Below are 19462 nucleotides of genomic sequence, written 5' to 3'. Positions count from 1 at the left end.
GACTTTGCACTGAGCTTTATCCCCTGCCCTCATCTGTTCTGTTTTGTTTTGTTTTTTTGAGACAGGGTTTTGCCAAATTGCCCAGGGTGGACTCAAACTGGAATCTTCCTGCCTCAGCCTCCCACAGTGCTGGGATTACAGGCATATGTCACTATGCCCACCTAAAACTAGGGCTTTCTCTCACACACTTGGACACAAGTGTAGGGCTGTGACTCTAGCAGAGGTGGGACTGTCCACTCCTGGACCCTGGCAGGGCCTAGGGCCTCAGCCTGAGTTGATGCCACCAGCACAGTGGGTCCTGAACTCTGGTTCCTTCTTCTTCACCCCATGAGGTTTCTCAGGTCAACAGCCCAGTTCCCTTCCCATAAGGGAGGCAGACTCGACATCAGAGGCCCAGGAGGGAGAAGTAAGCTGCTGCGGCCACAGAACGAGCCAGAGCTCAAGTCTGACCTGGGGACTGTGGGGGCCACGTGGTAGCAGGCCTGGACTAGCGGCCAGGTGGTGGGCAGCTCCAGGTCTACGCGTCTGCACCTGCCTCTTGTCTTCAAAACTTCTAGACTGCTTCCTCATCTGCTGTCACGGTGACGGAAAGGGACACGACCACAGCGGGTGGCCTGGGAGAAGCAGAAGGTCAGAGCTAGGCCAACAACAGACATAGATTTGCCCCAGCCCAGCAGGGCCCAGCCAGGCACAAGGTGTGGGGCCCTGGGCCTAGGCTCATGGTCTCAGGGTTCCTCTCACCCTCTCTAGCATCTCCTTTCCTTCTCAGCCTCCTACCAGCTTTCAAGCCTCAGTGCCAGTCTCACCTCCTCCAGGGAGTGCTCCAAGCTGCCATGCCTGCATCTCACAGTGGTGAGCAAAACCAGCGCAGCCACATTTCTCCCACCCAGACTGAGCTGCTGAGACCCACTCCTACCCCTGCCGTGATGCAGCCACACACCTGCGTGCACACAGTGAGCACCAGCCCCATCTTGCTCTCTGCGCTGTATCAGCTTAGAAGGCCTCAGAAGGGACTTAATAAACATCACGTGCTGGAAAAGTGCAAAGGTGATAAGCGTTGGCTCAAGGGGCTGCGGGAGACACAGATGAGCAGGAGTCCGGAGCAGAGGGACGGTGCCGGGGTCAGTGTCACGAGTATTCCAGAGTTGGGAGGCAGGACCGGGGCCTGGGCCCTTGCTTGCTGCTCTGGACAGTCCCTGTTCCTCTTTGGACCTCAGTCACTTCCTCTGTGCTGAGAGGGAGTGGACCAGAATCTAGTCTTAGCATCTCCTCCAGATATTCTTGGGGATGTGGCACCAAAACCATAAGGCATAAAAAGGTGAGGGCCGCCCCACACCCTGTATGTAACAAAAATAAAGACAAGTTGTAAAATGTACAGGAAGTTTGACCGAGTTTTAACCTTTCCACAATAACTGTTTGGATGCTTCTGAAATATCAAGTATCACAATCTATCCCCAAACGTAGGCTTGGTGGGTACCCGAGGCGGGTTTTGGCCTGCCTGAGTAACCCGACCCACAATCCTGCATCCCTTCCCAGGGACTCGGCTTTCTCACACACTGGTCGTCATTGCCCCAGCCTATCCTCTGGGGAGAACACAGGCTCCGAGGGCCTTTATACTACTACATCGGATACCCACAATTCTCCTGCCAAGCTTCTGACGAGGTGGGAACTCCCAGGAAGCTGCCCAGATCAGCAGGCAGGATCACCCAGCCTCAGGCTTGGGCTGGGCAGTCTCCAGAAGCACACCTAAGCATGCTGTCTCGTCCCTGGGGCCTTGCAGGCAGGCTCTGGATTGACTTGCCAAAAATGCCTCCATGAGGGAGGGGGTTAAAACCAGAAGGGGACCCCAGGCAGCAGGAGCAGCGCCTCTACTCTCCCCACACGGGCCACAGGAACAGGAAGCTGCTTCCGCCGTCCTTGCCCCCGCAGTCTCTTGCCAATACGCACATTCTCACGGGGTCTGCTGGATATCTGCTCTGTGGCAGAAGGGGCTCTGCGGAGGGGAGGGGGCCAGCATGAGCCTCCACACTCACAGCTAACTCAGCACAGACCTGAGGACCCGCCCAGAGAGGAGGCTGGCTGGGGAAGAACCCGGGTGGTCGTGCCCTTGAGTCTGAAGCCAGAGGCCGTTAGCACTGTCAGCACAGAGCTTCAGAGATCTGATCCTTCCCAGCAAGCTGAAGATCTGATTGAAGAGCAAGAGCACTTCCAGAGGTAGCTCTTATTACCTCTGACCTCTTGCCCTGAGCCCCACAGACAACAGACAGACACATAGACAAAGGCTTTCTACAGACATCCAGCTGGAGCTGTGCGCACAGCAGCCCCTCGAGGCGGGGAGTGAGGTTTACTTACTGGACATGCAGAGCAGAGCGTGCACGAGCCACATCCTAGGCGGAGCAGAGGCAGGTGTGTGTGAGCTGAACAGGGAGCTACCACGGGGCCTGGCCAAGCATTCAGCTTCCCCTCTTCAGCTGAGGTGGGCAGGAGGCGGGGACAGTGGTACACACACAGGCAAGGACAGGCAGACACTTTCAAAGAGACACAGCCACTCCTGCCTGCGCAGCCAGCCACATGGCCTCCTCAGCAGCTGGGTGCTAGGTCCGGGGGCTTAGGCAGCTGTCAGTCCTGCTCCATCACTCACTTTTGTGGAATCGTGAGCCAAGGTCACCATTGTTCTGGCTCTCCTTGGCAGTAGATGCTGGAGGTGCAGGAACAATGACCAAGCCCAAGGTCCATGTCCATGTGAATGGGTGCTAGGTCCCTCTCCTGCTTCAGAACTCACTACTAGATAGCACGGCTCAGTGCTAGCCCAGGATTTTGGGTGGCAGGTGCCTCAGCAACTAAATGGGGCTTCCTTTTCCACAGGAAAAATGTCCCACAGCTGGAAACAGCTCCTCTACCTGCCCCACACCCAAGGCCTGGACTGTGGAGGTCCAGTGGGAAGATCCAACATGCTGGCTACAATCACTTCCTCGATCTAACCGGGGCTGGGTTTTCTTCAAACTCTGGCTCCAGCATCCTGATGCTGAGATTGGTCTCACAGGGCTCTGAGCTGCCAGCCTAGAAGAGGCAGACTCCTTCAAGTCCACCTGCCCACAGGCCATTCCAGCCTTCCAGGGAGTGACTACTGACAGCTGCCAGGCAGCATTAAGGGCCAACTTCCTCAGTCCTCAAATTTGCCCCTGTGACGGTGGTCAAGAACGAAGGCTCTCAGCCCACTGCTCCCAAGCAGCCGAGTGCAGGGACGACTGTCCCACAGAACTCCACTGTGACTGTGCATCTAGCTCAGCAGCCATCAGCCGTATGTGGCTGCTGAGGAATATGTCACCAGTGCAACCAACAAACTGAATTTTAAACTGTAATCTTTTTTTAAATTTTTTTTTGGAGACGGGGTTTTGCTATATAGTTTAGCTGGTCTGAACTCACTTGGCTTGAACTTGCAGCAATCCGCCTGCCTCAGCCTCCTGAATGCTGGGATTACAGGCGTGCGCCACCACACCCGGCATAATCTTCATTAATTTAAATTCAGAAAGGCAGGGTGTTACGCCTCTGCTTCTGCAGACCAGCGAGCACTCCGAAGAGTCAACGCAGTAACCATAGAGTAGACAATGGGGTTGACTTTATGACTACATGAAAGCCAACTTTATTTTTTCTCCACACCGAAAGCTCACTTGGCCAAAGTTCTGTGACAATTTGATGACACTGCATACACTTTTGCATTATCTACTTTGGCCTCACAAAATGCCCATGACTGGATTTTACATGATTGAGTAAAGATTACAATTCACCATTTCCCCGTGTGTCACCCAATAAACAGCTGAAAAACAAAGTTCCAGGTCTGAGGACTTCCCTGCCTCATCACAATGCAGGATATTCTCAGGCTGTGACCTTGTCACAGGCTGCATGAGGGCCTGCGGCCTGCAGCCCATCTTTTCACCACTCCAGGGCTCAGCGACTGTCCTCCCCTAGTGCGTCGAGTTCCAAGGGCGCCTGGTAGCACCTCACAGGGGCTCCTCCTACAGCGTTGGTCCAGGAGGGTGGAGAACAGCCCAAAGTCACAGAGCAAATCCTTGCAAAGCCAGGGCCAGGACACAGACTGCAGTTCACAAGACAGGTCTGTGAGAAGCAAGCTTGTGTCTGCAGAGTGAACTTCTGGGCACCTCAGGAGGCCAGGTAGTGTCAATGACTGCATGCTGGACAGGAAGCAAGGCCTTTCTCTACAGCTTTGTTTTGGACTCATCCTGTGTCCAAGATGTTCTAATGCAAGCGTGTCTGTGAACATGCAGAGGCCCCTTCAAGCCCATCTGGTGATACTGCTTCCCCCACAAACCGGAACTTAAGGTCTCCTGATTGTGGCCAGGCTTTGTTATGTGATGTTCCTCCCTCTCAGCATCTAATAGCAGGCTGCGTGTTCAGCAAAAGAAACCAGAAAGTGGCTTCCTAATTTGTTTAACTTTAAGCAAATGTGAAGGGACCGACTGGAAGGCCAACCAACTGGACTGTACTCTTCAAATATCAATGTCATGAATGACAAAGAAGGCTGAGGAACTGCTCCGTGCTGAAGGAGACCAAAGAGAGGGCAACGACAGGCAGGGCAGTGTGTGATGCTGGACTGCAGACCAGAAAAAGACTGGCCTACCACTACTCAGAAAGCTGGCAAAGCTAAGCATGAAGTACAAATCAGTAAGGATTACAGTGACTGGGTACTGTACCTTTCCTTAATTTGAGGACTCTTGTAGACACAGGAGTGGATGCCTTGCTCTTAGGGACGTACACTAACAAGCACTGTAGGATCAAGGGGAAGGATGTATGCGATCATTTCCAAACTGTTCATGGCTCAGAAGGGAGGGGAAGAGAAAGAAGGGGCAACGGAGGAAGGGAAAGACTGAGTGGTAAAATAAAATGTGGCGATATGTTCTTTGCCCTCTCCTTGACACTGCAAAATAAAGTCTCACATGATGTTCAGGGATAGAAGTGTGTGGCATGCGGTGGACCCGCTGTCTGCAGAGTCGCTCAGAAGCGCAAGGTGACACCGTGAGTGGAGGAGGCGGAACCCAGCCTCAGGGCACGGGCCATAGCTCAGATCACCCACTGCCTTCCCAGTCCAGGAAACAGGAGGTCAACCCAGAAAAAGCGTGAGCCCTGCAGGGCGGACAGGCAGAACAGTGGGGATCATTACCACTGAGCACTCAGCAGGGAGCAGACACAAGCAAGGCCAAAGTTTCCATACAAGCCTTCATCTGAGGGTACCCCGATTTCACAGATGTGGGTGCTGGCTCCCAGAGGCAGGAAAAGTAATTTACCCAAAGCCAGATAGTAAGAGGTGCAGTAGGACCTGAACAAGTTTCTCTCCCCCAGAATCACGACTCAGATCCACTACAAACCCTCCCACCTTCAGATCCATGGGATAAGCTTAAAAAGAAAGAAAAATAGACCAGGTGTGGTGGTGCACACCTTTCATCCTAGCACTCGAGAAGCTGGGTCAGGAAGATCACTACAAGTTTGAGGCCAGCCTAAGCTGTTACACAGCTAGACCTTGCCTCAAAAAAAAAAAAAAAAAACCAGGAGAGCTCACTCCACAAATACAGACTGGCACCCTTTTATTACCAGACTGTGGACTGAACTGCATCCTCCTCCAAATTTGTATGCTGAAGCTCTAACCCACAGTGTGACTGTATTTGGAGACAGGGTTTTTAGGAGATTAAAGTTAAAAGATGTCAAAGGGTAGGGCCGGGCCCTAACTCAACAGGACTGGCGGCATAAGAAGGGTTAGATGCACACACAGGGAATGGCAGTGAGCAAGACTGGCAGAGGGTCCTCGCCACCCTGACACCTTGGTTGGACTCCCAGCCTCCAGCCCTGCGGGAAGAATGCCTGCTGTCTAAGCCGCCTGTTCTATGACACTTTGTTGAGGCAGTCCTAGGAGACTCACACACTGGGCTTCTGGCCCAAATAAAACACTGGTGTGTGTGGGTGTGGGTGTGAATGTGCTGGACAGGAGGGTGTTGGGAGGAAGGAACAGGAAGGATCGCTTATCCTTTTGTAACTGTTGCTGGGAGGGGAAGGGTTGCACTGGATCCCAGAATCAGCCTCGTGCTGGCCCCGCCTCCTTCCTGTCTATTTTACATTCCCAGTGCTCCTTGGGAAAGGCAGCAGAGGTCCTCAAACACACTTCAGCACTAGGAGGAAAACATGTATAGTCCCAGTGGAGCCCTTCATTTGACAGACAGCAAAACTAAGGCCCAGAGAGGAAGGGATGAGTCTTTCCCAGTTAAGTATGTGAGGTAGAATGAGTCCCTAGTGTTCCAGCGCCAGCTCTGGCTATCATCCCATTTCTTTCCCTAAAAGAAATTCTCCCTGAGCTAAAGACACTGCCAAGTGCTCAAGGACCCTCTGAGAAGCTCTTGTTCGCAAGGAGAAACAGGGACATATCACAGGATTACGACCACCCAAGAAGAGCGAGAAAGACTGTATCCTCGGTCTTGGCAATGATATAGGTTGCTTGCCTGTACTAATTTACCCTGGTCTAGGTCTGAGGATGACACACAGCCTGAGGTGACACACAGTCTCAATACTTACGAACACAGGCATCCAGAGAAGGCCTCTGGAATTGCTCAAACCGACCAGACTCTCCAAGCAGGGTAGTGACTGCAGGAAGTTAAACACCACCTGTATTCTAGTGTTCTATTTATAGCATACCAAAATCCCACGTTTATGCCTCTCAACTATTTAAAACAGATTTTTGAGGCAGCATTTCCCTAACCACTCCCAGAACAACGTTCTGTGAAACATTCATAGAGTTTCACTGGGGGAAAAAAAGTTACACTATTTTTTTTCTCCTAAGGTTTTATAAATATTTAAGAAAAGTTCTAGATGTTTGTTGTGGGTCAAATGATGCAATAACAATGTGCCTCAAAGCAACTGTGCTATTCTCAAGATAACCAAGCGCATGCTTTCCTCTTAGTTATTAAAAAAAAAAAAAAGGTTTAATTTCTAACTTAATTCTTGTTATAAAAAGTTTAAAAGCAAATACTTCTGCATCAAACTTTTTGGGCAGCAGTTAACTAATCTGCAAAGCTTGCTGTAACTTGCTGTCGATGCTGATCCAAAGTGTGCGTGAGCACTTTTCCCATTACCTTGACAATGCTCCACTCGGGAAGCCTGAGAAATGCTGCTTTAGGCAGAAGAATTGTTGCTGGGAATGAGCTGCTTCTTGTCACCCGTTTTAGATTGCTGTCATTTTCCACTCCAAAAGGACCACAGCCAAAGAACTGGCTCAGCAGTCTCTCTTTGGGACCTCTCACCTTCCTGCCAGCTTCCTCTCTTCCTACCGTGGCGCAGATGAATGCTTTTCTCAAAAAAATACTCAAGACTGTCTGCATGATTTGCTAGCACATTCTTTATAGAGCCGGATAAACTTCAGCTCAGACATGTCATGGTCATCAACACTGGATGTTTACTGAGGTCTACCTGAGAGCTTTGTCTTACATAAGCCTAGTGTCTGTACCACTGAAGTCCCTCTTTTGTATCTGGTGGTCTCATCTAGAATTAGACTTGTGCAAAAGCAGGACCAGGTTACCATGATTCATTCATTTCCCGAACACCTGCAGCACTACTTGCTCTGGGACGGCCTGGTGCAAGGAAAAGAAAACATGAAGACATCTGCTCCTTAGGAGCTCACAGGCTAGAAGGAAAACAAAACATGAAAACAAGACACTGGAAGCCGGGCGTGGTCACGCACGCCTGTAATCCCAGCACTCGGGAGGCTGAGGCAGGAGGCAGGAGGATCGGTGCGAGTTCAAAGCCAGCCTGGGCTACAATGTGAGCTCAAGGTCAGCCTGAACTGCATAGCGAGACCCTGTCTCAAAAAAGACGAAAGAAAAAAAAAAGAAAAGACGACATTGAATGTATATGGCAGAAAAAGGAGAATTGGCGGTAACGGTCCGGGGGCCTCAGATGAAGGACTCTGAAGCTGGGGATTTACAAATTCCGTAAATGTTTAGGGAGGACCTGCTAGGGGCCAGGCTTGGGTGGAGGAGTGGGGAAGCCCCAGGGAACATGCCAAACATGGTCCTGCTCTCATGGAGCTTACAGTCTAGCAAAACAGAAAAACCAGGACTAGGAAGTTCCAGGCCACTGTGCAGGTACAGGGTTGGTGAATACGGCATATTTGACAATACATGTACTTCACTCAGTCAAACACAATGGTATCTGTCTGAAAAGTTATTTAAAAAACAGAACAAAACAAAACAAAAAAAACAACTGCAAGTTGCTTGGGTCATTCGAGCTTCCCCTCCTTTCCTCTGTGAGCCCGGGTAGGCAGGAGGACCTGGGCAAGTTTGTTCCTTGGCTGCTTCGGTAGTCTCAATCTCTAAGCTCCTCAAAAGTGACATTCTCACTAACAACTAAAAGTAAGTTAGCTTTGCACAAGACCCTAACTGCAGGCCAACTACTTCACCTGCGCTCACTGAAAGCAACAGCGAGCTCTTTCCACACAGGCAAGAAATGACTGCAAGGAACTCTGTGATGCTCATCTTCAATATGGTGCCCGCCGTGGGTTTCCAGGAGGAATTCTGATGATGCTCAATTTTATCTCAGGCACTGACATTATGTTGTAAGATTCCTTCATGACAGCAGTGTGACATACATGCTATTCCTTGCTTCTGGAAATTGAGGACTGCTTCCTGGAGAGACCCCTAAGAGCTCAAGGCTGAGGTGACAGGACGAGGACCGGGAAAGTGTCACCGGGAGTGTGCACTGTGTTCCATCTGGAAGGCTACTGAGATCGAGATAGATCCAGGGAGCCAGTGGTGTGGTGCATACCTGCAATCCCAGCACTCTGGGGGACAAAAGCAAGAGGATCACAAGTTCAAGTCCAGTTTGGACAATTTCTCAACTTAGTAAGACCCTGTCTCAATATTTTTTTTTTTTTTAATTTTAAAGGGCTGGGTTCAATGCAAAGGCCCTGGGTTCAATGCCCAATACCCCTGCCTCCCACCCCCAAAAAGGACAGATCCAGGGAACTAGTGAGCAGAGGGCAGGGGAGAACAGGCCTAGAGGCTGGGATCGTAACCAGCTTTTATGAGCTGTCGACGGAGTTTGGACTTATTCCAAAGGAGATAATGAAGCTCGGGAAAGGTTTCAAGCAGAGGAATAAAAAGATCAGATTTACATTTCTAAAAGTTCATCCTGAGCACATAAAAAGATGCCCAATATCACTGGTCATTAAGGAAGTACAAATCAAAACCACAGAGATACCACTTCACGTTTTCAAAAAAGTGTTCCTGAAGATATGGGGAAACTGGAACCCTCATACACTGCTGAGAGGAATGTAAAATGATACAGCTGTTTGGGAAATCAGTCCAGTAATTTCTCAAAGGATTAAAGAGAAGCTTATCAGCTGGTCATGCTGGCATATGCCTGTAATCCTAGCAACCCAGGAGGCTGATGCAGGAGGACCACAAGTTCAAGGACATCCTGGGGAACTTAGATACTGTATCAAAAATTTTTAAAAGGGCTGAGGATGTAGCTTAGTGGTAGAATTCTTTTTTTTTTTTCTTCCAGTACCACAGTGGTAGAATTCTTGCCTAGCAAGTGCAAGGCCTTGGACCAAATCAAAACGTTTCCATATAACCCAGCAACTCCACTCCTAGGGATAAACCCAAGAAAATGCCAAGCATGGGGGTGCATGCCTGTAATCCCAGCACTCACATGGCTGAAGCAAGAGGACTGCCACAAGTTCATGGCTAGCCTGGACTACATAACGAGACCCTGTCTCAAAAAAAAAAAAAAAAGGCAGGGGGAGACACATATCCACAAACAAGTATATAAATGTTCATAAAAACCTATTCAAAATGGTCAAAAAATAGAAACAACCTAAATGTTCATTAACCGATTAATAGATAAATAAAATAAAATGTGGTCTATACAATGTGGTACACAATGGAATATTATTCTACAAAAAAATGAAGTACAGATACCACAACATGGGTGAACCTTGAAAATGTCTTAAGTGAGAGAAGCAAGTCACAAACAAACATGTAGTATATGACTCCATTTATCACAGATGTCTAGGAAAGACAAAGCCACAAAGACAGAATGATTAGCAATTGCCAGGGGCTAAAAAGAAAGAATGAGGGGTGACTGCTAATGGCTGCAAGATTTCTTTTTGGTAATAAAAATGTTCTATAATTGATTATGGTGATGGTTGCACAACTCTGTAAATATACTAAAGCCCACTGACATGTACGCTTTAAATGAAACTGCTAACAAGAAAAGTTCATCCCAGCTGCAGCGCACAGACTAGAAAGGGAGAGTCAGGGCAGAGGGAGAGGGTAAGACACTGGCTGAAGCAAGGAGAGATTCATGGACCAGACTACATACAGGGGGCCGGAGGGGTGCTAACGCACTGCGGTAGGCTCCTCCGGTTCTCCTGGGTACCTGGTATTCTCCCAGGAGGAGAAGGGAAACAGAAATGAGGTATCTGCGATTATTATCGAGCAGCACAATTGTACTTAAAATCTCCTGCCCGCCAGGACTGAGGAACAGCACAGAGTGTGTAGCCCTACTGCCTGCATGTACAGGAAAGCCTGGAGTAAAAGCACGCTGAGCTGCTTGCCCAGTTGTCTGACTGTCCCCCTCACTCCTAACTTCAGAGACAAGGTGGCCATTCAGGGCATGCTCAAAAATGCTGCAAAGGGCCAGGGATACAGCTCAGCGGCACAGCGCCTACCTGACAAGCATGAGGTTGTGAGTTCAATTCCCAGTACCAAAAAAAAAAACGCTATAAAACCTGAGTGGCTGAGTGCAGGCCAGAGAGTGAGGTGAGGAAGGCCAACCACTTTAGGAAAAAAAAAATCCTAAAGCTACCTTTTTGGGTTCTCTGTGCTTCTGAGAACTACGAGTCTTCTGAAATGGGTGTTTTCATGGTTAGACCAAAGCTCCAGTTTTGAATGCACATCACCCTGCTTCTATAGTCTTCCCTTATCTCTAGCAGGAGGCTGGCAAACGTTGAAAGGACACGGGGCAAAGGAGCCTGCAGGTGGCACAGCGTCAGGACTGGGAAACGAAGAGGGAAGCCTATGAAGGGCATTTCCTAAGCCCTGTGGAGACCACGGCCACTAACCCCTCAGCAGAACCAGACACTGAACAGGTAAAGGATGAGTCCCTGCCCACAACCTCATGCCTGCTGCCCTCAGCTATCTCGACTCTTTGGCCGCCTTCAACAGAAAGGAGTGCTGGCCAGTCCACTGCAGCCACAGCTGTGGGAAGAGTAAAACAGCACTGAGATGAACCAACAAAACCAGAAGCTCAGACCACCCCACTCACTGCTAGCTGGGGAAACCAAGGCCCAGGTCCATGCAGTAGAGCTGGGGGTGGCATCCTAGTCTCTTTACTCTCAGGCCCTTGTACTTCTCTCCCTAACAACCCCAGAGCCCTTCGCCTAAGAACCTGGCTCTGAGCCGCGTGCTTCATGGGGCAAGAAGAGCTGAAATCTGCCAGAGGCCTTAGGTCTCAGCTTGCAGAGACACCAGTGTCACCTCTTTCCTAGACTCCTGGGAACCTGAAACACAGCATGGGGCAGGTAGGTTAAAATATGCTCCGATGCGGTTTTCATCACAACCCTCAAGTCTCAACCCTGTACTTTCTTAGTTAACAACTGCTTTGCACACATTCATCTGCACCAGTGTAGCCAACTCTGAATGTGCCGTCAGCTCAGCCACCAGTAAAGGCTCTAGGATGCGGGGTTGCACTGGCTGGAGAACAATCCAGGAGGTGCAGAGCGTGACACCACGAAGGGACAAAGGCTCACCAGCACCTCTAACTCCCATGCTCTAATTAATTGAAGTGAAACATTATTTTCAAGCCTGCAGAAGACTACAGAATTGAGTACTTTAAAATAAAAATCAAATGTGAAGACAAAACAAAACATAACAAAAAAATTACCTCCTTCTCAAGGTACAATATCCTAAACAAATTTAAACAAAACATTTCTGAACATATTACTTGAAGGTCTTCAGCCACAACTTGGAAACAAACAAACAAAATTATCTTCACTTCTAAAGTGATAATAAACAAAGTCCCATCTCAGATGGATGGATTTTTTTTTCTTTTTTTTTTTTGCTACAGTGGTCAAAAAGCAAGGTGAACGCTATATACAACAAAAAGACCATACAATTAGGATCATTTAAAAATAATGAGACTCCTCTCTTTACCTTCTTCCAAAGTATATAATATATATTTAACAGCACAAAAGAAGACACCACTTGAGTTTCCCCTGTAGCCAACAGGAAGAACTTCCACATATAAAAATTAAAAATTTAAACTTCGAAATCATTAATAATTTTAAACATAATACATACACACTTAAAAATTGTTCAGCATTAACCCATGACCCCAAACCTAGCACAAAAATCAACCCCATATCCGTAGGTCACAGTTTTTTATTCCTAAAAATCCCACAGCACTGAACTTGATCTTCACATCAAGCTGACAGCCAATATGAGAGTCCCCAACAGAAATCCCAAGGGAGGAACGGAAGCGCGATTGATGCTGCATCTCTTATCTACCTGGCCAGCACTGGTGCACCTCTGAGGTCAGGTCCGTGACAGTCGCCCCCACACTAGGATCTCGGAAGGGCGAGCTGGCAGCTTCCCTCATCTTCCCCCTCGAAGTCTGTCCGATAAGCACCTGGGAATTGACTTTTCTTGGGAAAAGGGTGCTGGTAACAGCTGTCAGGGCCAAGGCAATAGTGAGAAGTTCAGTTCTCTGCTCTTTGGATGAACTGTGTAAAACATTTCTTTTAAAAGACACAATGTTAAAAATATTAAGAAAAATGTCTACAAAATCTGGAGGGCTGCCTTTTTCTCAAAGGATAAAGCTTGTGGGGTGGTGGGAAAAGAATTGAGGGCCCAGAACTATAACTGCAGCAAAAGAGAGATGCCCTTCAAAACTGGTCACATTCTTAAGGTGTCTTGCTAAAGCAGCAAGAGCTGAGGGAGACTGTATGAGTAGGAACGGGAGGGGCACCAACTCCAGCAGGGGAGGTTCCTACTGCACCCCACCCTGTGCAAAAGTGTTAAGCCTTAGGGCAGCTGCCAGAGGCCCTGGGGACATCAGGATTCTGCCTCTGAACCAGAGCTGCTTTCCCGACTAACTTCAATCTGGAGAGATGGTAAGTTATCTAACCGGCTCTTCTTTTGGCGAGACTGTTCTTTCTCCTTTATCAGAGCCCCCCATGCCCTTTGCAGCTCAGAGTCATCTTCCTCCATGCCAGGCGCCCTATGATCCACTTTCTTCGTATTCTTCTCTTTGGTCTTGGGTGTAGATCCTAAACGAGTCCATAAGCTACCTGTTTGGGTGAAAAGACATTTCAGTTTGCTGGCCACTGAGAAGCAGCGCGTTCTGAGGAAGCAGGAGTAATGCCATCACACGACATGCGGAAAACATCACTGCTCTGTGGCACTTACAACTACAGTGCAGCCTTGGGTAGATAATCTTGTAAGACAATTGCAAGCTTTATTTATGCAGAGTACAGCAATATAGGAAAATGACTAAGGTAAAATGCTGAAAAAAAAGAGTAGGGTGTGTGTATGGAGAAAGACTGAAATACATACATGAAACTAGAAAGGATTTGCGCTGAACGGAAGGAAGCGGCAGTGTGTATTATTTTCCACTTCCTAAACCTTCCTGTTAGTGTGATGACGATGATGACCAGGACAATGATAATAGAAGAGGAAAACTCATTCTGTTTGGCTTATGCCTCTTCCAGCCTGTACTTCTATACTATTCCCACTGTCCTCTGTTATTTCCCAATTCCCATTCCCTTCAGGTCCATGTGTCACTCACCTGATTTCTTCTCCCGAGTATCAGAGTAGAGGCCTTTAATGTCTTGCCTGGGAACACCTAGTCTACTATGTACATCTGAAGAGGGCTCTCTCCGGACCACTGGGATACTACTAAAAGCCTTCTCTGGAGAATATGGTCTTTTTCCTAACCGCTGGCGTATATCTGGAAAAAGAAAGAAGCGCTACCATGACTAAGCATATGTGCTTTACTGGCCATACTGTCCAGCTGAGATCGCTAAAGGACCTAGAACCACATGTCCCCAAGTGAGAACACGGGACCTGACACACTGGGTTTCTAAAAGCCTTCTGTCTTTGTCATGGTCGGGATTCCCCTTCGAAAACTGAGATGCCAGGGCTATCAGAAAGAGAAAACAAAAACAGAAACCTTGAATTTCTGAAGTAGAATCACTTTTTTTTTTTTGATAGAACCCAGCAAGACTCAGTAACTTACAAAAATTTCAGCCTAATAAACAATACAAGCTCTCCAAGGGCAGCATCAATCTCTGAAAACGTAAATAGTTCTCAACAACCCTAACACATTTAACCAGTAGCTGTAATGAGACTGGCAAAAAGCAATGCCCCAAACCAAATGTATTTCTTCCTCCACCTGCTCAAAGAGCTGCCTGTCCTTAAGTACCGTTTAACAGCAGCAGCAACACTGCCAACAAATTTACTAGCAAGGCTGCCTGCCGGGGCCCTTTCCCATCTCACCTGCTAAAAATAAGGTTTGCCAACTGACATCCTATTCCCTTCCAAAGGCCCAACTCTAGAGCCACTTTCTCTAAGAAGCCTTCCTTCCACAGTCTCCCTGGTAGACCTACCATGGCTTTGCAGCCCTACAAAGACTTCTCACATGCCAGTTCCTGGACCAATGCCTGGTATGCAGCAAGCACAGCCACATACCTGCTGAGAGTTTGTAGGCATAAATAATCTAGTTCAAACTCAATCATCTACATAACCTCCCAACTCAATTTCTATTATTCTCATACCCAAGGTATACCAGTGATACACACAGTAAAACAACTGTTGCAGACAAAATACTGAAAATTAGTTTTGCTGAAGTCTGATTATTTCTTCTTATGGAATTCCAATGCCTACCCCAAAATTTAGCTGTGACGAGACAATTAAATGGATTCAGAATAGCAACATGTTATCCAAGAACCTAGCCCTGCCCCAATTTGTTCTCTGGAGCTCAGAATGAACTCCAGGAACACAAAGGAAGAACAATACCTGATTTAGTATTGCTGACTGGTGGCCGTGGACGTGAGTATTGACGTTTTTCATCTAAGAGGTGTCGGACATCTGAAAATTTCTCAGGTGGCAATTTGTTACCAATTCGGTTTTTGATATTACTTGAGGATATACTATCTGCTCTCATGGAGTTCCTTTTCAAAAATAAAAAAGCAGTTATCCAACTTCAACGGTAAGACAATATCCAAATAGTAATCTCATTTTTTTGAGAAAACCCAATCTAATACAGTCTGCATTCACTTACAAATACTACTCACATCCCTTTTTTTTTCCAGTGGTGCTGAGGGTTGAACCCAGGGCCTCACACATGCTATGCAAGTACTTTACCACTGACCTACATCCCTAGCCCCAAGAATATCAGTAATAACTTGCTTAGGGAAACCACAACCAACGTGTTGTGACAAGGCTGGGAGGGCAAGCAGGTAGTGCTGTTTCCAGGGCGGATTCCATGCGGGATACCCACACACTGTCACAGAGCTCCTAACTACAAGTCCCCCTCCTCCACAGACAAACATTAAGAAGAGGCGTGTAAGGCGCTTGGGGCTCTCTGCTCACCCAGGCCACAATCTGGTTGTACTCAAAACACCATGGAGTGTACAATACCCTTCTTTAAAAGGCAGATTTCTCTGCTGAGGAGATCTGCTGCCATGCGAGGCATAAGCGCTGCTCTGTCAGCACACTCTGTTAGGGAGTTCTGTGAACACTACAACTAAAGATGTGAGTAGGCCATACAAACAAATCACTTTAAAAGGCCCTTCCTTTTCCCCCAAATACATGACCAAAACCATCCCAGAACATCCCTAAAATCCAACCCTTAAGAGTTATGGATATACTACCTGCTTCTGTGGAATCTGCTGATCCCCACTACTAACCAAAGAAATTCACATTAAAATAACTATATGTTTTTGTTTTTTCATGAAATCAGCAAAGATCAGGAATAATGGTAATACCCAAGATTGATGGTGACACAGGTAACAGGTAGTAACCCACCCCCTGAAAGGAAATCTACCGATACTTCCCAGCTCTTCCTTTAAAACAATGAATTACATAGGATTGAGAAAAGTAACAGATGTTTACATTTTATTACATAGGAAGGCATACTGCAAACAGTATATATAGCACAGCTTCATTTTTATACAACTATACCTATATGGTTTCTCTATACATTATTCATACGCATAAACGGTTATTCACACAATTACTAACAGCTGTTACTGTCAGATAAGGCTGCAAAACAGGTGATTTTTGCTGTCTGTGGGTTGTTCACAGTTCAGATAACAAGGACCAGTGCTTGTACAGAGGAAAAATGAGATGCTTGTATTCAGCTCTTACCAAGGACTGAAATTAGAATAAATAAAAGTGATTATAAAATTAAAAGGAATTAAGTTTACAATTAGCATTTAAAATCAAATTAAAGAGCTGGGGTTTATCTCAGTGGTAGTGTTTACCCAGCAAGCACAAAGTTCTGGGTTCAATCTTCTGTACCATATTAAAAAAAAAAAAAATTAAAGCTAGCATTAATAAGTTTTTACCTTATATTTTTCAACTGAGATTCGACTTCATCAGCATACATAGTCATTTTCATGCTTTTCTTTGGTGAGGGAGTAGAAATCATTTTCAGTTCTAGATCATAGTCCATTTCATCTGAGTCTGAGCTGCTGGCGCTGGACCGCCTAGACATGCTCCGCTCCCGGGTCTGCTTGAGAGCTGGAAGCTCCTCATGGTATTCTACCACCACCCTGTCATCTGCATCCATGTCTTGGTCTTCTTCCTCCTCCTCCTCTTCTTCCTCCTCAATGGGTTCCTCAGGAACATTCACTAATCCTGAAAAAATTTAACCAAAAAATAAGAAAAGCTTAAACTAAAACAAGTATGACTTTCTATTCTATACTGGTGAAAAAAAAAAAAAAAAATCCCAACCTGAGATTCTATTGCAGCACAATTTATAACAATGGCAAGCTGGATACCATCCTGCTGCTTCTAACAGAATGGTTAGGGACAGTTTGGTCTAGCAGCCTAATGGAATGCTATTAAGCCATTTAAAGTATAAGTCAATCTTCATTATTCACAAGTTTTATAAATGCAAATTTGCCAAATTCATTTATAACTCCTAAATCAATACTCAAGGTAATTTCAAGAGCATTTGTGGACATGTACAGAGCAAAAGAAAAATTTGAGTCCCTGGAGGAGCTTGTTCCCAGTGGAGGTCAAGAAAAGCAGCACTCTACCTTTTTGTCTCATCTGCCACAGTTTAAGAAAGTGTCCTTTCACAGCCTGTTTACTGCCACATTTTTCACATTTTTGTGCTTTTTGTTGAATTCACTGTTTAAAATGACCCCCAAATATAGTGCTAAAGTGCTGTCTAGTAATGTTAAGTGCAAGAAGGTTGTGATGTGCCTTACAGAGAAAATATATGTGTTAGAGAACCTTTGGATCTAACTTATACAGCTATTGGCTGTGAATTCAATGTCAGCGAACAATATATATTAAATAGAGCATTTTTAAGACAGAAAAATAAAGTTACATATTGATCAGTTCATAAAAATAGTGTGACTAGACACTGTATGGTTCCATATTTCCTAATTAAATGCCCACAGTGACTTCATAGCACATAACCACACAAAACAATGAAATTCAACTATTAACATTAAAGTTCACAGAAAAATGCTTGTAAGTAAAAAAACTGAAGATAAAGTATACAGTTACAAGGACTGTAATATTTATTATGAGAATAGACAAATGAGAAGATGAAGAAGTTATTTCATTAGGGTGCTAGAATTATAGGCAATTCATTTTTTAATGCTTCAATATAAACAAAAAGAACAAATGATAAAAGTATCTGAAAGTAACTAAAACTGAAAGTATAACTGTGTAATAGGATTTATATGCAAATTTTAAACATACAATTCTGTACATACGCATTAAATAAAAATGTATAGACTTCATCTCTTCCTGTCCCATTCCATTGATACTTGTGTGTGCATGTTATTCTGTCTGTATGCTGACTTGACTAGTTCTATAAAGCATGTAGAAGATTCCACACATTTAGTTCAAAATAAAGACATCTTTATAAAATATAATGAAAATAATTCTTTTATAATATGCTCAAAGAAGAAAAAAAATTCAAGTCATGATATCCCACATTTCTTAGGCATTCACGTGCACAAGACAATAAGCATAAAAGCATTCAAAATAGCAGTCTATTTTCATTATCAGAAAAGGAACAATAAAATCAGCCCATTTGATATAGTATTTAAAATGTTTTGCATGCAGCTGTTAATATTAATAGTAGAAAAATTAGGTTTCCAAGAAAACTTTTAATTTGCCCTACGTCACATTTGGCCTTTGTTGCTATAACAGCTTTAATAAAATCATTTGACCTCTTTGCACGGGCAATTTAAAATTAACTGTGACTTGACTTACTTTCCTATATGTTGGCAGAGGGTGAGGGCAAGGAAGAGAGGATGATAAAGTTTGGAACCTTAAAAGACTGCATTAAGAATAAAATTATGATTTCGAGAGCCAAACATGTGTCTACCCAAGAGCTGAGCAGGCAACTACCAGAATGTCGGTGCTTATATGACGTCAAGCCAACATCATCCCCAATCAGGGCTCTCTTCTTAATCACATCCCGCTGAATGCGACGGGAATGATATCTTCGCTTCCTGGAACAACACCAAAATAAGTACATGATCAGAAACCAGCAGGGAGGATCTTGAAATCCACTAATTCATTTCAACTACATACTGACAGTGTTAGACATTGAAACATACATCTTTTCAATGAAACCGAAACATATTCCTATCATGTACCACAGTTAAGAATCTTGAATCCTTCCCTCTTGTCTTTTAGTTCACTTGAGGTTTTGAGATTCTACTACCAATTACTCACTGAAGGATTACAGAAATCTTAAGTTCTACTTAAACTTGTAATATAAGGTTTTGGACTCACCAAGAATTGCTAAGAATTCCTTTCATGCCTCCATAATTTGGATTCCCATATTTCATGTAATACTGACTTCTCCTGGCTGCTCCAAGTTCCTTTTTGTCATCTAAAAATTAATTGTAACAGTTACCTAGGATTTCCTGAGGACAGGAGACTCCATAGCTGGCATCAGATCAGTGCCTCCAAACAAAAAGGAAAAAAGCACTACAAATATTCCCTGAGTATGAAGGAAATAGAGCAAAATACAGAGATGAACGAGGTTAAACTGCTGTTTAGGAGTAGACTAATTTATCACAGGAAATACTATTAAAAATACACAACAGAGGGGGCTGGGGATTTAGCTCAGCGGCAAAAGCGCCTGCCTGGCAAGCTCAAGGTCGTGAGTTTGGTTCCCGGTACTGGAGAAAAACCAAAAAAAA

The 19462-nt window shown here is 45.7% G+C and overlaps 2 protein-coding genes across 4 annotated transcripts in view; both read right to left on the bottom strand.

The window, feature by feature from the left end:
- The window catches only part of Itgae (integrin, alpha E (antigen CD103, human mucosal lymphocyte antigen 1; alpha polypeptide)), a 59977-nt gene extending 57525 nt beyond the window's left edge, over positions 1–2452 (bottom strand). Inside the window, exon 1 of one of the 2 annotated variants that reach the window (XM_013522229.1) lies at positions 2353–2452. In XM_013522229.1, coding sequence (XP_013377683.1) covers positions 2353–2386 — 34 coding nt within the window. In that variant the 5' untranslated portion in view covers positions 2387–2452. The remainder of the gene's footprint in view (positions 1–2352) is intronic. The other variant, XM_005399709.2, reaches the window with a different exon arrangement.
- Positions 2453–12210: 9758 nt separating this feature from the next.
- Positions 12211–19462, bottom strand: part of LOC102017649 (chromosome unknown open reading frame, human C17orf85) — a 31407-nt gene continuing 24155 nt past the window's right edge. Inside the window, exons 8-14 of one of the 2 annotated variants that reach the window (XM_005399706.2) lie at positions 19050–19149; positions 18660–18763; positions 16631–16922; positions 15078–15232; positions 13849–14010; positions 13189–13351; positions 12211–12731 (exon numbers count right to left, since the gene is read on the bottom strand). In XM_005399706.2, coding sequence (XP_005399763.1) covers positions 12623–12731; positions 13189–13351; positions 13849–14010; positions 15078–15232; positions 16631–16922; positions 18660–18763; positions 19050–19149 — 1085 coding nt within the window. In that variant the 3' untranslated portion in view covers positions 12211–12622. Of the gene's footprint in view, positions 13352–13848; positions 14011–15077; positions 15233–16630; positions 16923–18659; positions 18764–19049; positions 19150–19462 lie in introns of both variants that reach the window. The other variant, XM_005399707.2, reaches the window with a different exon arrangement.

This window comes from Chinchilla lanigera, unplaced genomic scaffold (assembly GCF_000276665.1).
Source record: "Chinchilla lanigera isolate Chin_1 unplaced genomic scaffold, ChiLan1.0 scaffold00066, whole genome shotgun sequence".
In the NCBI taxonomy this organism is placed as follows: domain Eukaryota; kingdom Metazoa; phylum Chordata; class Mammalia; order Rodentia; family Chinchillidae; genus Chinchilla; species Chinchilla lanigera.
Note: the sequence above shows the minus strand (reverse complement) of the source record. Positions and strands in the feature narration are given on the sequence as shown.